The following is a 16,557-nucleotide window of genomic DNA, read 5'->3' as shown; positions in this document are numbered from 1 at the left end:
CTTATTCATTAATGAATAATATTATGGATTTAAATTTTGAAGACCTCATTCACGATTATTTGCTTTCAACAATAATTCGAAATCTAAATTCTATTGAAAGACTCATTGCTTAGATTCCCGACGGTTTTTTTCATTCAGAACAGTTATTGCTTCCATATCAAGTGAATTTAAATTCTTTTAAATCATCAGAATCATTCTTAAATCTGCATCGATTGTTAGTCAGATTGATTACTTAATCTTCTATAAATCTACCATTTATTAATTCATTGAACTCTTTCCAAACTCACAACTTGCAAATCAATTATTTATTCGTATACTAACTTCTTCAGGGCTATTCACTTGGTGAAGACATTCGAGAATTTTGTGTGACCTAGTTATTCTCATTAATCGAGATAACCCTTATATTGTACATACATTGATATATCATTCATGTCGATGTGACAATAATATTACAAGCATGAAAACTGGTTTATCATTCGAACCAGATTGAGTGACAAAATTATGAATAATGTGATGTGAAGTGATGTAAAACTTTAATCGGGATGTGTATATCTATACTGGTCAATATGGAATTTGATAACAACGGTATCTATAATGTGACAAGTCTGATGTGTGGACATGTTATTCGGCTCGAGTGTAGTCGCGGGTTAAGACGTTAACCCTTCTTTTATGCTAGCAAGTGTATTGGGTGTTCTTACGACGAGCCGTGATCGGGTGAGCGTAAGATTTGCAGGAGGACGGTACACTGTGATAGTTGATCGCATCATTGATGTACCGAGGATGGAAATTGACCAGATAATCTTAAATCCTATGGCATAGTGCTAGATAAGAGCTTCTTTGATAATATCGTGATGTGTTGTTATCTCTTCTTGTTTTAAAATATTGCTCTTGGTACCTATTACTATTACCATTAACTTAATCTTGTTAAGTCATTTCTACTTGTTGAGCACCCAGTTGCTCACTCTTGCTATACTTTTAATCATCCAAAATAGTGAAGAATGAAGAGAATGGAGCATCTGATTATCCAAGGCAGAGGAAGGGAAAGGAACATGTTCGTGAAGACAGCCTCTAAAGGATTGCTATATAATTTCTATATTATGTAATAAGGTTAAGTATCTAACCAGACTTGTAGTAGGTTTTATGTGGCTCATCTAATAATTGGATTGCGAAGGAGACTCGATCCTGAGAACTGTGGAATGGTGTTCGCTATAAATGACATATTTGGTTATATTTGTAATAATAATACAGGTGTGCGAAGCATGATATCGTAGCTACTCGAATCTATGAAATGGTGGATTTGGGAGCGTCACATTCATGGAGTCTGGTACTTCACAAAGTGGCGTATCATTATTGGCTAAGACAGTCCAAGCCTGCAATTCCAAGAATTTGATTTCCATGGAATGCAATATGATATTTTATGGAATCATCTTACATATCTAAGAGTTAGATTATAATGCAATAAAATCCCCCTTGCTCTTCTGTAAGTGTGCAGAAAATAATAGAGGATTTAAGGTAGACGATCTAGGATTCACACTTTCCATAGTAGACAAGGCCACAAGGATACCAACTGAAGCAAGTTTTATGTTGAAGATACGGTCAATCCTAGATGGTCTATTGAATTAACCTCTACCACTCGGGACTATCATGAAGTGTATAACAAAAATAATTTAGGGGACACGGTCATGGAAAATCCCCCATTCTGCTCGGCAATACCTACATGAAATGTTGATGCCCTTGACCATAGTGTTAGTCATTGTAGACTAGATATTAAAGGAATTTGGTTTTAAAATTATCCATATTTTTTCAGTTTTTTAGGTAAACTTATTTTCAGTTTGTTGTTTTTATAATATCACATCTTTATTTACTTATCAGCAAATTTGTTTTGCCTTTATCATGTAAATATATGAACTACAAATATGTGTCACCTGCATTCATACAAATTTTTATAATTTTAATTTTAGTGTGGGATTTTTAATTTTTCACCTACAATAAGTAATAAAGTTGAATTTCACAGGTTGAAGGAAAAGAACGGCACTTAAAACCCATGAAATTAAGAAACTTAAATCCATGAAAGACCGCAATCCAGGACAAAGCAACCGGCCGGCGCTGCTGGAGGATAACGTTGAAACCAATGTTTATGCTTCCAGATAAGTGGCACATATGGATAACATGTTCGAAACGAATGCTCAGGATGATGGTCGACAAGCAACGCAACCTAAAATTTAACAGTCAAACTATGTACCAGTAACCGTACTAATTCTAAAAAAAATATGGAGATGCTCGTGGCTTCAATTATGTCCAAAGTGGTTGTAAAAAAGGCTTAGGAAAAGAAGTTCAAAGTCAGATGCAATTATGTTGGGGTTTCTATTCAAAGAGTTAGGAACACTTTGCAGTCATACATAGAGATGTTGGTTAGGAATATGATTCTGGTCGATATCAAAAACTAATCATATGTCAAACACGAATTAAAAAAACAAGTTATGAAAAATCTAATATATTAAAAAAATTACATTTTACACACCCAAATTAACTTATTTCAGAACGCTTTTAAAATTCTTAATCAATATGAGTTTCTTGTTCTAAAGTCATGTGGGACTATATAAATAAATCTATGGAAATTTATCAAAAATAATCCTATTTTTAAACTTATTTATAAAAATACGGTCAAATTTTCATATGAGGGTGCAAAGGAGGTTGCTAGAAATTGCATACGAGGTTCCAAATGTTGCATTATATGGTGCATATAAGGTTGCAACGTTTTTTTGCAATTTGGGTATTTTTTAAAAAAAATCTCTAAATCTGAACATATATCTTTTTGGTTCACAACTACTTTACCTAACCAAATATACCTATATGAATAAATCTGGAAATCTTTATTTGTGGAGTTGATAATCTGACAATTTTTATTTTTACAATATTTATAAAAAATTATACATTATTAATCTATGTATCCTACTTCATAATTATATTAAAACATCAATTTATAACGTATTAAAAAGGTAATACTCTTTGATATTTGATAACTCAAATATAAGGTCGACAGAGGTTATGATTCTGAATTTCGAACTGCTTAGTACGGAAATCAGTTTATTTTCTTTAATGATATCTTATTAAATAAATTGAATTAATAAAGTGATAATGTTGCCAAAACTTTTTTCCACATACGTATTTAGAGAAACATTTTACAACATTAGGAAATAATGTTATAGAAAGTCATTAGCATATAATGAGAATCACTTTAGCATCATGACCACCAACCATGTTAAAAGTTGGAACAACTCTTGTCTTGAAATTAGAAACCTGCCGATTATTGTCTTGGTTAGAGAGCTATTTCTAAAAACCGTAGCATATTTTTATCTAATGCTGGTGGAAATTATATCACAAACTCTTCGTGGTCAAATATTCACTAAGTATGCCAACAAGATGTTGAGTTGAGCGATGACACTTTCTAGTTCGAGCGGACATATTGTGAAATTGTTTGATCAAGATACTTTGTTATTTCAAGTAATTACTAGAAGGTTGGACAAACCGTCCAGATCTATCACTACCATAGATTGCTTATAGCAAACCCAGAACACTGTTGCTATAGAACCAAAAAAATGTTGTTATAGGCTTGAAAAGGACCAAGGCAACATCAAAGTTAAGTGGAGTAATAGCTAGTCAGTTTAGGTGTCTATAGCAACCAACCAACCACTTTAATTCAACACAATATTTTTAGTTATGATAGAATATATGGAAATATCGCGATATTTTTATGATTATTTTTAATTTAATTATTTTATAATATTGGCGAGTTATATTTAAAATAATTTGTGTGTGTCTATTTTATGTAATCGGGATATTGTTGTAAGAGTATTAGTTTTATAAAAAAAGGTTGAGGGTTTAAAAAAAAAGAAGGAAGTGTGATGGTATATACAAAAAAAAGGATTTACGGTATTTCTATCAGAGAGAGGAGAAATATGAAAAAAGAGAAGATGGAGAATGAGAAGAGAGAGAAGGAGAAATAGATGAACAAAAAAGCCTAATTGGAGATTATGGATTTGGAGTTTAAATCATTTGCGTTCTTGTGATTGGGGATTCTGGATATCTTTATTATACTCTTTCTTTTCGTATCTGATAATGTTGATGTATATTGTCTAGTTTTAATTTTGTCATATTCGCATCAGATTTATTATTCAACTGATTTTCTTTGTTTTTCGTTCTTTAAATTTTCTGAAATTCTACTTGTAAGTAATTTAAAATCTGCCTTTTGTGTAATTTGGTTGGTTAAATTCTTCTTGTACGTCCTAACTTCATAAATTCATAGTAAATCAAAAATTTATTTAAATATTATGATCAATTATATTTTAGAAAGCTCTTTTCGATATATGCATTTTGTGTTCATATGTTGTTCCTAAATTCTGTAATTTTAATGTCTTAAACATCCAATTAATATTGTAATCAGGGGCTAATTCTGTTCCGCATTCTGCAATTGTTTAAGTTCTGAATTCGTTTCTTTCTAAATTTTTACGAGACTTACGATTCTGGAAAGATCTTGGAATTGTCTAAGATTTTCTTATTTTGTACTTTTTCGTTTCAGTTTATCTTTATGCAATAAATTGGAATTCTTTAGAACTGGTCAGGTTTGATTTTATTTTTTAGTAGTCTGTTTCGTATGATATTTGGAATAATTATTTTTGATTATTATATTTTTGGTTATCTATAATTTGGATATGATTTTGGAGATGTTAGATAATTGGTAGCATTGTGCTTACTGCCATGTGAGTCTGAATTTAGGTAGCATTGTGCTTATCACCTTGTGCGCCTTTCTAGATATTTGTGTGATATTATGCTTATTGCATTGATTGCCTTGTCAGATTTTGGGTAGCGTTGCTTTGTGCAATGCAAGTCATTTTTGTCTAAGATCGTCTCCCATGTTCGTTAGTAAGTTATTTTCAGTATTTTTTGTAAGTGTACGATTTAATATAAGAGAACGATTACAGTTTATGATCATTATTTGTAAGTTATAAATATATTTGTATGTGTTCATGTTGTGAATTTAAGTATCCTGGTATTTTATCTTCCCCTGACTTTTGGAATCGCTGGTCGTTTCGTTATTTGGTTTATGTTTATATTGGAATCTTATCTAATCTTTATTCATCTTGTACATTATTTTATATCCGTATATGAGCCTTTCGCTCACTGTCGGTCCTTTGTTCTCTTTATTTTTCTCCGGAAGGTATTTTTACTTAAGTGGACTACTTAAGGAGAAGAGTGCAAGTTACGGATTTTTAAGAGTTTAGTCATTGTCTTAGACTTCTGTTAGAATTTATTCAAGAGTCGTAATTATTACTTTATTTATTTAGTTAGTTAGAGTTGTTAATTTATTCAAGTATTGTAAGTTGTTGAATTGTTGGCAAGTTCCAAAGTTTTATCAAATTTCAAGTAATTTAGATTTAATTAATTATTTGAGATACCTATATTTGTTGGGTTATTAATTTAATCCTCATCGTGGTGCATAACAATCATGCCCTGCAACTTTTTGGACCTCCAAAACTGATCTCCACCGTTCATAATTTAGGTACCTGATCTAAGAAGACGCTATCCAAAATCCAGGGTGATCCGACCTTTGAACTCCAAGAAACGCAAAAAAATAGCCTAGTCTTCCACCTCATAAATTCTCCACTTCGTACATCATTTGATAGACCTCAAATTATGGACAAACACCGAGAAAACTATGAACATCTCGATAATTAAATCCCAACCGAATGTACCATTGTTACCATAGATGTCTACGTACCCTTAACTGGGATCAAGCCATTGAAGGTCTCATCATGAGGTGAAATCTGCACCTCACCCAAACACCTCCCCGAAGGGAAATCAATACTTGATGATAATTAGCAAGTTCAGACAATGTTGAAACTTGCTCCGTGCAGGAAATAAAACAAAATCCAAAGTTGGCTTCCTTTGTAGATATTGATCAATCTCTTCTTCTATCGCAGCAAAAAAAACTCTCACTATTATCATTCTGAATAGCTTCCTTGACTGAGATAGGCGCGTCCTTCTCCATCAAAAGTGCATACTCTACTACATTAACTCACCCGTAAGGTTTCATAAATTCATCTGACCTAATCTTTTGAACCTGTTTGTATGCTCATTTTGTCTTAATCGAACCCGAACTTTGCTCGAACTAATATTTTTCGTGTGCCTACATATTTTCTTGCTCAAGGGTCCCATAATCAGAATTCAGAATCATCATTCGCATCATCATGAATATCTCCATGATCTTGTTGCTGAACACAACTAGAACATGAATTATCTTTAGATTCTATCTCAACCACATGAGCCTTAGAAGTCTCAATGTCATTATCACCAATCACCTTAGCTATCTGAGAAGCCACCATAGTTCCTTAATTAAACGTAACATCCATACAGATTACAAACCTATAATTATCAATATACCAAAGACATTAACCTTTTATACATGCTGCATACCCCAAAAATATAGCCTTCTTGCCCTTCACATCAAGTTTACCCTCGTCAACATGGTATTAAGCCGTGGACTGGAAAATCCTAAGTCTGCCACAATCTACATATTTTTCAGACCCTGCATTATAAGGTATATCTTCATCTAGAGATGCATGAGGTGAGCGGTTGACAACGTAGCGAGCAATAATAATTGACTAGCTAACCATTCTTTACCCAAATCAACATAGGATTGCATACACATTAATTTTCCCGCAATGTGTAATTAAACCTTTCCGCAACCCCATTTTGTTGTGGTATTCTCCCAACTGTCTATTTTCTAAGAATGGCTTCCTTATCAGAAAACTCCTTGAAAGCACCATTCGTATACTCTGTATCGTTATCAGATCGCAATGTCCTCAATTTTTTACCAAATATTTTCTCGACCATTGTTTTCCACTTCTTGAATGTTTTAAATAACCCATTTTTATGTTTCATGAAATATACCAAAAATAATTATCAACAAAAGTGACAAAATATCTCAATCCTCCCTTGGAATTAAGTGACAGGAGTCAGACCCCAAACATTTGTATGCATATAGTCTAATATACCTTTGTTTCAATATTTGCTTTTCTTGAACTGAGCTAAGTGTGCTTTCCCGTACGCGCAATGCCCGCAAAAATCCATGCAATCATTTTTTATGTTCTTCAACAAATCCCCGTCATCAATATAATTTATATGTCTCTCTGATATATGTCAAAGTCGCCTATGCCATAACCGAGTGTCACATTGGCCATAACCGACTGTCACATTGGTCGCCATCACTTCTAGTAGTCGCAACAGCTGCACTTTCAGTCACCGTTGTACCCTTAAGAGAATAAGAAAATTCTTGAGAAATACCCTTTAATTACTATCAAATAACCACGAACAACTTTTATCTCACCATTATGTGTAACAATTTTACACCCACCAAAATCCAAAGCACCAACAGAAATAAGATTTTTCTTCAATTCAGGGACATGTCCCTCATCTGTCAATATTCTTACCACTCCATCATGCATCATATTTCTTATAGAATCAAGTCCCGTAAATTTACAACCATGGTTATTTCCCATCAATATACTTTCAACGCATTTACAAGTTGTAAACCACTTCCAATTCGTAGACATGTGGTAAGAACAACCAGAATCTAGAATCCAGCTATTTGTGATTTCCCTTTCACAAGTAAAAGAATAATAATCATCACCACCTCCTTCTTCTGAAGCATAACCAACATGTTGTCTCTCTTGTACTTTTCTGGTATTCTTCTTGTTCTTGTTCTTCTTCCTAGAAACCTTTTTATTAGGATAATTTTCTCTGTAATGCCCAAACTCGCCATAATTGAAACGCATCCTCTCCGCGTGAGGTCTAGAATTTGACTTAGATTTTTCTCTCCAACCCTTTCCTACTTTAACAACACCACGTATAGAAGTCATACTTAGCTTGTCTCACCACCAGTCTCTTTCAGGAATTTTCCCAAACACCTTTTGTGCACCACACAAGATATAACCTACAAATACCTCAAATTGGAGTTTTACCACCCAAATCTGATTATGGCTTTGATGTCAATTGTTGAGTCTCAATCATAGGACAACCGATGATGCTATAGAATAACGCACCTGAAAGAAACTTATCATGTAGAACTCACACCGAGTTCCAGAACCACAAGTCAAAAACTAAAATAGAGGAAATAATCATAATAAAGAAGAAGTAATAAATAGTCTTTTTTACTTTTATATATATTGATACGTATATGTTTGTGTATGGAAACAATATATCTCCCATAAAAAACCTAACTAATTCAGTGTAATTTACATATCTTAATAATCATGGGCCTGGTTTAAGAATTAATTCAAAAAATACCTTTTGGCCCAAAATACTCAGTCCAAGTCCCTGCATTATGGGGAGTCTAATCCTCACCATGGTGCAAAATACTCGTTCGTGTAATCTTCTGGACCTCCAAAATCAATCTCCAAACATTTAGTCAGGGCAGTCCAACCGTTGAAATTCTGGGAAATGCAAAAATAAAACAGCTAACTCAACCAAAATAATTCCTACGAATTTTTCACATTAGCAACAAAAACTAGCTAGCTAGCCCAACTTTGATTCTCGACCAACACAAATATGATAATTTTTAATTAATCTTTTTTAAAATGGATGGTTATTAAGTCTTGACCACAAGGTGATTTGTAACTCGTTAAAGTCTCCGAAATATTACAATATTTATTAGCAAAGGAAATGAGCTGAGTTCCATCTTCCCACATGCAAAATCCTCTCTTTGTTAGGTCGGCTTTATGTTCCCGACAAAATATTGACTCTCTTGCCCAAAACAGACATACCCCCGTTAAAAAACATTGCAGGAGTATTCAAATTTATAAAAGAAATGCAAGAGGGCCAGGTGTCACCCCATAACCCCTACCTAAATACATTAGTAGTTTAATTAGGATGACATTAAATACCTATGTAGATATGATGATCTCTTGCAGCTGCTCGTTGCAAAATCTAAATTTCAATCTCTAATAATAAATGTTATCTTCCACACTCTTTTTTTAATTTCATTAAATTCGACTCGTTCCAGATTTATTTCTCACTCAAGCCTGTTTGCTTATATATTCAAAGATAGAGGGTTTTAAGCGAGTAGCTGAGCTTAATTAGGGTTTGAATTCTAGAGTAGAGGGACAATGGAGGGAGTTAAAGGTCAGCATTTTCAGAATCAACACAAGGGCTTAACGTTTGGATCATTAAATTTTAGTGATCATCTCGGTCTTGATGTGTCAAGTGACAAGAATGCTGATGTTTTGAACCAGGAGGTCCAGAATTTAGCTCTTAAAGATTCGATTGAGGAAAATGGGACTGTCCAGGGAGTTCTGATGGAGTCTGAACATATGGAGCATAGAAGATATAGATATTACCACCCTTTGAGACCCGAGGCTGAAAATTGCCTATTTTTTATGAGACATGGTTGGTGCCAGTTTAGGGGAAATTGCAGATATAATCATCCATTGAATAGGAAAATCCAGGTATAACTAATCTGTTACTAGATAGTCTTTTTTTTAAGTGGTTTATGTTATTCTTTGTTTGTTTAAATACCGTAAATACACACTCTCTGACAGGGTTGAGTAGGAAAAACTCATATCTGCTTGAATTGATCCTTTTTCTTCGTACATTAATAGGAATTTATAGTAGATCCACAAAACCCTATGATTCTTAATAGTTACAATTTCGAAAGTAAAATGTCTTGGTAGGATGATTATGCCCTTTTTAGTGCGACTGTGGATCTGCTTGTTTTGGCTTCTAGGTATAAAGACTTGTCACTTCTTGTTATGATAAGTCTACTTGTTAAATCTGATTGAGGTGAGGTTATGCCTGTCCTTTGTATGTGCATCAGAGGGCACAAAGATATTCGTGACATGTCAAGAATCTTCAGGATCTTCCTTTTTGTATGTACCAATAAAAGTATTATTGAGAGATGGGCTATAAATAATTTGAAGATAAGAAAATGTTAAACCTTTTTTATAACATAACTAAGCTTTCTTGAATTCTCATGAGAGTTCGGGTAATTCAAGGATACTGGGAAGAACCCTTGCTCTATGATAAGCCAGAGAGAAGTCTATCTATGATCAATCTAGAAAAGATTGAAAATAGAAAGCATCAAAGATCGGAGCCACCCTCTAATTTAGCCAACTAGCAAACATTTCTATACAATTTTGTTTTTCTAACCAGTTAGAACTATATATGCGATTTCTATAATTCATGGTCTTTGATATATATGTACCTAAATATGGTCTCTGATGTTTATCAGGATTAAAGATTCATCTTACATGTTTTATAATCTTGAGCTTAAGATTATGTTCTTTTCACATGTATGCTGCTTTAATTTCACGTTTTTGCAGCCTGATTATAAGGAGATAGAAAATCTGAATGAAGAGAACTTAACTAGGACGGGGCAAGTCGAGTGCAAGGTTATCATTTTTTCAGTGTCTATAAATGAATACGTACTGCTTCCATTTTTAACAATATGTGTATCTGATCTTTGTTACTTTCCTGTATACAATCTTGTTTTTAACCTTTCATCTATATCCCATATTTAAGTTCTGTAATTAAACACTGCTTTCTGACAATATGCACCTTGTTGCAATGTTAGTCCATACTGCATTCATATCATTGTGGAAGTGGCCTTAGGTAAAGTACAAGTTGTCTATTTGATTTATTCTCCAGAAAAGTTAGTTGATTTATTGAGACTATATATATATTTCCCCTTGTCTTTGCTTGCATAACATGTACTTGTTTTGATGGCATGTGACGAAAAGAGCATTTTAAACAAGTTAGAACCTAGAATGATATTCATTTTTAGTTCAATCTTTCCGAGGTGTTTGATAAAAAAAATTATGAGCAATGATAATGGATTTTGTTGTATAAGGTTATAAGATTCAAGTAAGGTAATAAAGCTCTAATTTAGCAACAACAAAAATAAGTCAATAAAAACGCGATCTAGTAAGGTTTGGTTTGTTTAGCTTCTATCTTCGGGAATTCCCTTCTCTTTACAGTCTTTATAATTTCGCTTGCTTTGTCTTCCAGTACTATTTAACACCAGAAGGCTGCAAGTATGGAAAAGCTTGCAAATATAATCACAGTGGACGGGAAACTGAGAAGGCTCCGGTTTTCCTTGGCCTTCCAATCAGACCGGTACTATCCTGTAATTTCTTTTTACATTTTAGTATCAGATGTTACTTACAGCTTGAAGGACATGATAGTTATCTTTATCCATTTGTTTTCACAACTGAGTGTACTGTTTTTCACTTAGATATGAAATTAAAATTAAAACTTTTTTCAAGTAATCCAAAGCAACCCAAAAATAGTTTTTGAACATACCAGTATTTAGTGTCAACTTAAAGGGTTTTACACAAATTAGTTAATTTTGTTCCTTACAACAAAATCATAACTCTAACTTGGTACGAAAAAAGGATATGTATGAATAGTTTTGAAACAAAAGAATTTGCATGCTCACTACTTTTAAATTAACTAATATATTACTGCGAAGTTCTCTGGCAATTGTTCACAATTCAATATATCAGGGAGAGAAAGAAGGCCCTCAGGACAAGAGAATTGGTTCAAATTCTGGTTGGGAAAATGCTTTGCCATTCTGTCCATCAGCACTTTCCAGCAGGAAAGCATCTAATTGGGAAAATGCTAGGCCTTTCTGGCCATCAACAGTTTCCAAGAAAGCATCTGAACCAGTTTCTCAGCAGCACCCACATAAGCAGGCTGAACGCAGCAAAACTTCCGTGTGCCCTGTTAATGACAAGGACCTGCCTTTAAGGCCTGTAAGTATTTTTTTCCCCTAATTAATATTGTGCTGAGACATTAATCACTGTCTTTTTGTATCTCCACACACCAAATTAAGCATATTTTTCCTGATAGGTTATGTTATAGGGTGATTGTGACTTGCTACTGCTATCAAGTCAAGATGACCCATATACACGTATTACATATCTGTATACAAATAACTTTTAACATTACCTCTTCTAATTCTAAATGATTTAGGACATGGAGATCTGCCCATACTATAGTCGGTATGGGATCTGCAAGCGTGGACCAGGATGCCGGTTTGACCATCGTTTACCTCCAGCCAACCCAGAACCTGTTGCTTAACAGGATGCGTGGAACAGGGATGTGCAAGCATGGAACATGTAATAAGTTGAATTTAGGATTATGTTACTGCCCTTAACAAACTTGTAAGTTTTAAAGGCTTTGCCGATGATGATGTTGTTTTTTAGATTTCATTGATAATATTGACAATATGACATGGGCAACTGAGTCCCAATATTTTCATTTCCTACCAAACTGAATCCCAATAATTCCATTTTCTACTGTAGTTTAACAGTATAAACACACACACTATGCACTTGCTGCTGAACTTTGATAATAATAAAAGTTAAGTTATTACTACAGACTCGATACATACATATAATGAAAGATGAACTACTACTCCTATAAAACAGGAACAACTCCTACCAGTACTCCACCACCTACACTTACTCAACTGCTCCTACAAAATATCTAAACAGACTGGGACTTATTCAAAACACAGACAAATACGTTTCCCAGACAATAATGCAAAATAAACAAATAAACAATATGGAGTTTAGATTATTTCCAACAAATCTCCCCGTAATCTAAACTCCTTTCTACAAGTTTCTGATTCCAAGTAATTCACGCATCCTTTCGAATTTAATCGTTGTCATAGGCTTAGTTACCACATCTGCTCGTTGCTCCTCACTTCGAACATGCTTCACAATAATTTCACCACGCTCTACGCATTCCTGAATAAAATGATATCATATATCAATGTATTTACTACGTCCGTGAAACACAGGATTTTTAGCTAAGTCTATTGCTGATCGGTTGTCAATGTAGATCACCACGGCTCCAGGCTTCATGTCAGTTATTTGTGTTAATAGATTTCGTAACCACACTCCTTGGCATGTTGCTGCAGTAGCATCCACGAATTCGGCTTCACAAGAGCACAAAGCAACACATCTTTGCTTCTGGGATACCCATGTAATCAGACTTTCATTTAAATAGAAAGCCATCCTACCTGTACTCCTTCGATCCACCACATTGTTAGCCATGTAACTGTCTGAGTATCCGGATAATAAGTAGTTACATGTCCCCTTAGCATAAATCAGACCATACTCCAGTGTACCTCTGATATATCTTAGGATGTGTTTAGCTGCATTGAGATGAAGAATCTAGGATTCTTACTCACAGATTATATATATATATATATGTTATGTATTTTAATATAAACTGTTCAGAGAAGAAACAACTCATGCACGACAAACTCGCTGCTGTTTATTCATTTGCTTAATATCAAATATATACTGACTTACATAAATGTGCATATGCTAAGAAACAGGAACAGAAGTAACAGACTCCTACTGCACCTCACCCACTAAACTCGATCCTACAACTACTCAACTACTGACTTGACCCAGTCACACACGACCAGTACTAGTGCTAAGAAAATCAGACAAAATAAACAGCCATTTATAATATAATTCAGATTAACAATCAACATTTCTCCCCCTTAATCTGAATTATATTCTGACAAATTCTTGACTCCCAACAAACTTCGCATTCGTTCAAACTTGACTGTCACCAGGGCTTTAGTTAGAACATCAGCTCTCTGTCCTTCGCTGCTAACATGCTTGAGTACCACCTCTCCTCGTTCTACGCATTGTCTAATAAAATGGTAACGTATGTCGATATGTTTACTGCGTCCATGAAAGACCAGATTCCATGCCAAGTCTATGGCTGATTTGTTGTCGATGTAAATAGTTACAGGACCAATGTACTTGCCTGTTATCTGACTTAAGACATTCCTGAGCCAAATACCCTGACATACAGTCGCTGTGGCAGCCATGAACTCCGCTTTACATGACGACAAGGCCACGCACCTTTGCTTTTGCGATACCCAAGTAATCATGCTTTCGTTTAGATAGAACACCATGCCACTTGTGATTTTCCTATCATCCACATGGCCTGCCAAATCACTGTCTGAGAACCCTGTTAGTAAATGATTTCCGCTGCCTTTCGAATATACTAACCCGTAGTGAATCATGCCTTTTATGTATCTAATGATACGTTTCACAGCATCCAAGTGAAGAACCGTAGGTTGTTCCATATACCTACTAGCTATTCCTACAGCGTAGGAGATGTCCGGCCTGGTGTGAACCAGGTATCTCAAGCACCCGATCAGGCTCTTATAATCAGTGGCATTCACTCTTTTCCCACCTTCATCTTTACTCATTTGTAGACTTGGATCCATGGGATATTTTGAGGCGTTACAACTTGCCATACCAGCCTTTTCAAGAATCTTTCTCGCATATCCAGCTTGCTTAAGCTCTGTAAATCCATTTCCTTGTTGAACCTCTATCCCCAAGTAATAGCTCAGCTCTCCCAAATCTGTCATTTCGAATCTGCTACTCATCTGCTTCTTGAAATCTTCAACAACTGTTGCCTTTGAACTTGTAATCAAAAGATCATCCACGTATACTCCGACAATAATCACATCATCACCGTTCTTTCTTGTGTAGACAGCGTGTTTATATGGACATCTTACAAAGTCTAAGCTTTCAAGACACTCGTTAAGCTTTGCATACCAGGCACGGGGTGCTTGTCTTAGGCCATACAATGTTTTGGCCAATTTGTAGACAAGATGTTCCTTTCCTTTTCGTTCAAATCCCTCCGGCTGACTTACATACACTTCCTCGTGTATCTCCCCATTCAAGAAAGCCGTTTTAACATCTAGATGATGTACTTTCCAACTGTTCCAGGCAGCCAAAGCTAGTAAGAGACGAACTGTTTCAATGCGTGTTACAGGAGCGAAAATTTCATCGAAGTCAACTCCTTGTTCTTGAACATAACCTCTCACGACGAGCCTTGCTTTGTATTTTACAATATTTCCATCAGCATCCCGTTTGAGCTTGTAAATCCATTTAAGACCGATAGTTTTATGTCCCTTAGGAAGTTCAGTCAAATGCCAAGTTTTATTTCTTTCTATGGATTCCATTTCTTGCATCATGGCTGCTTTCCACTCCGCTTCCTTGTTTGCCTGCTTGTAACTTGTAGGCTCATCAACCCCCATCAAGAGCAGCTCTTCGTCTAGTTCGACGAGCTCTGTGTTGTTATATAAATATGCTATACTTCTGAATTTTCTTGGAGGCTCACTTCCATCATAATTCTCACTGTTGACTTCTGCAGTTGAGGGACTTGACACTGGTGTATTTAGTACTGGTGTAGAGCTTTGGTTCGAGTCATGTTCTGTACTGGTTTCTGCATCTGACTGCTCCGATGTGTGGCTAACATCATGATCATTCTCAGTACTCTCCTCTGTATCTGATTCGTGTGTGGTTTCTTTACTGGCTCCATTCATCTCTGGGACATCAAATACGTTTGATTCTACATTGTCGCGGGAGAATTCACCTTGATCGCTCCATGCCCACCTTTTGTCTTCTTCAAATACCACATCCCTGCTTACATGAACCTTATTTTTCACTGGATCGTATAGACGATAGGCTTTAGTTCCGGGCTCCTTCCCCATATTAACCACCTTCATACTCCTGTCGTCCAGCTTTCCGGTATGAATGCTTGGTACCTTCATATGAACGATACACCCAAACACACGGACATGTCCAATGTTTGGCTTTTCCTCAAACCATGCTTCAAATGGAGTCTGTCCAGACAATGCTTGAGTGGGTAACCTGTTCAACAAGTACACTGCATGTCTAATCGCCTCACCCCACAATTTCGAGGGAATATTCATCTCCTTCATGCAGCTGCGAGCCATCTCCACTACAGTTCTGTTACGTCTTTCAACAATCCCATTCTGCTGGGGCGTATAAGGTGCAGTGTAGTGTCTCTCGATCCCATTTCCTTCACAGTAAGCTTTGAATTCATTTGAACAGAATTCACCTCCGCGATCAGTTCTGAAAACCTTCACTTTCTTACCCGGCTTGTTTCCCACCATAGCACAAAAATTCTTGAATGCATTTAGTACGTCATCCTTGCCTTTTAACAAATACACCCACATGTATCTGTTGTAATCATCAACAAATAAAAAGAAGTATTTGTTTCCAGAAGCAGTTTGTGGTGTTATAGGCCCACAAAGATCTCCATGGACTAAATCCAAAATATGTGTTGCACAATAACTGCTTTGGGATGGGAATTGTTTTCTTGCCTGCTTTCCCATTAAACAGCCATCACACACATTTTTGCACAGATTAATTCTCGGCATTCCTCTTACCATATGGTCTTTTGACATCAACATCATAGCCCTATAGTTTACATGCCCAAGGCGTAAGTGCCACAGGTGTGCAATCTCGTCTATACTCGACAGTAAGCATTTTGGTTTAACAGATTCCATCAACAACTTATATAATCTGTTTGGAGACCTTTTCACTTTCATAAGGAGTTTCTCACATTTATCAAAAACCCACAAATAATCACCTTTTAGTACTACCTTATTTCCCCTTTCAGATAATTGTCCCAAGCTAATAATATTACTGCAAA

General features: G+C 35.3%; 1 protein-coding gene across 2 annotated transcripts; it reads left to right on the top strand.

Moving 5' to 3' along the window:
• The first annotated feature begins 8,979 nt into the window (after positions 1 to 8,979).
• LOC141716624 (zinc finger CCCH domain-containing protein 8-like) lies at positions 8,980 to 12,346 on the top strand. 2 transcript variants are annotated; one of them, XM_074518814.1, is made up of 5 exons: positions 8,980 to 9,503; positions 10,377 to 10,445; positions 11,062 to 11,169; positions 11,559 to 11,807; positions 12,028 to 12,346. In XM_074518814.1, the coding sequence occupies exons 1-5, from the start codon at positions 9,165 to 9,167 to the stop codon at positions 12,133 to 12,135; spliced, it is 873 nt and encodes a 290-aa protein (XP_074374915.1). In that variant the 5' UTR covers positions 8,980 to 9,164; the 3' UTR covers positions 12,136 to 12,346. The 2 variants fall into 2 exon arrangements, with proteins under 2 accessions (XP_074374915.1, XP_074374916.1); XM_074518815.1 differs by lacking the exon at positions 10,377 to 10,445.
• Positions 12,347 to 16,557: the final 4,211 nt, after the last annotated feature.

This window comes from Apium graveolens, chromosome 4, assembly GCF_009905375.1.
Source record: "Apium graveolens cultivar Ventura chromosome 4, ASM990537v1, whole genome shotgun sequence".
NCBI lineage: Eukaryota > Viridiplantae > Streptophyta > Magnoliopsida > Apiales > Apiaceae > Apium > Apium graveolens.
The sequence above is the reverse complement of the archived record's forward strand: the minus strand, read 5'-3'. Positions and strand labels throughout refer to the sequence as shown.

Coding starts and splice junctions, on each gene's coding strand:
- LOC141716624 (XM_074518814.1), top strand. CDS start 9,165: ATGGAGGGAGTTAAAGGTCAGCATTTTCAGAATCAACACAAGGGCTTA. Junction 9,504..10,376: donor CATTGAATAGGAAAATCCAG/GTATAACTAATC, acceptor ACGTTTTTGCAG/CCTGATTATAAGGAGATAGA. Junction 11,808..12,027: donor AGGACCTGCCTTTAAGGCCT/GTAAGTATTTTT, acceptor TAAATGATTTAG/GACATGGAGATCTGCCCATA.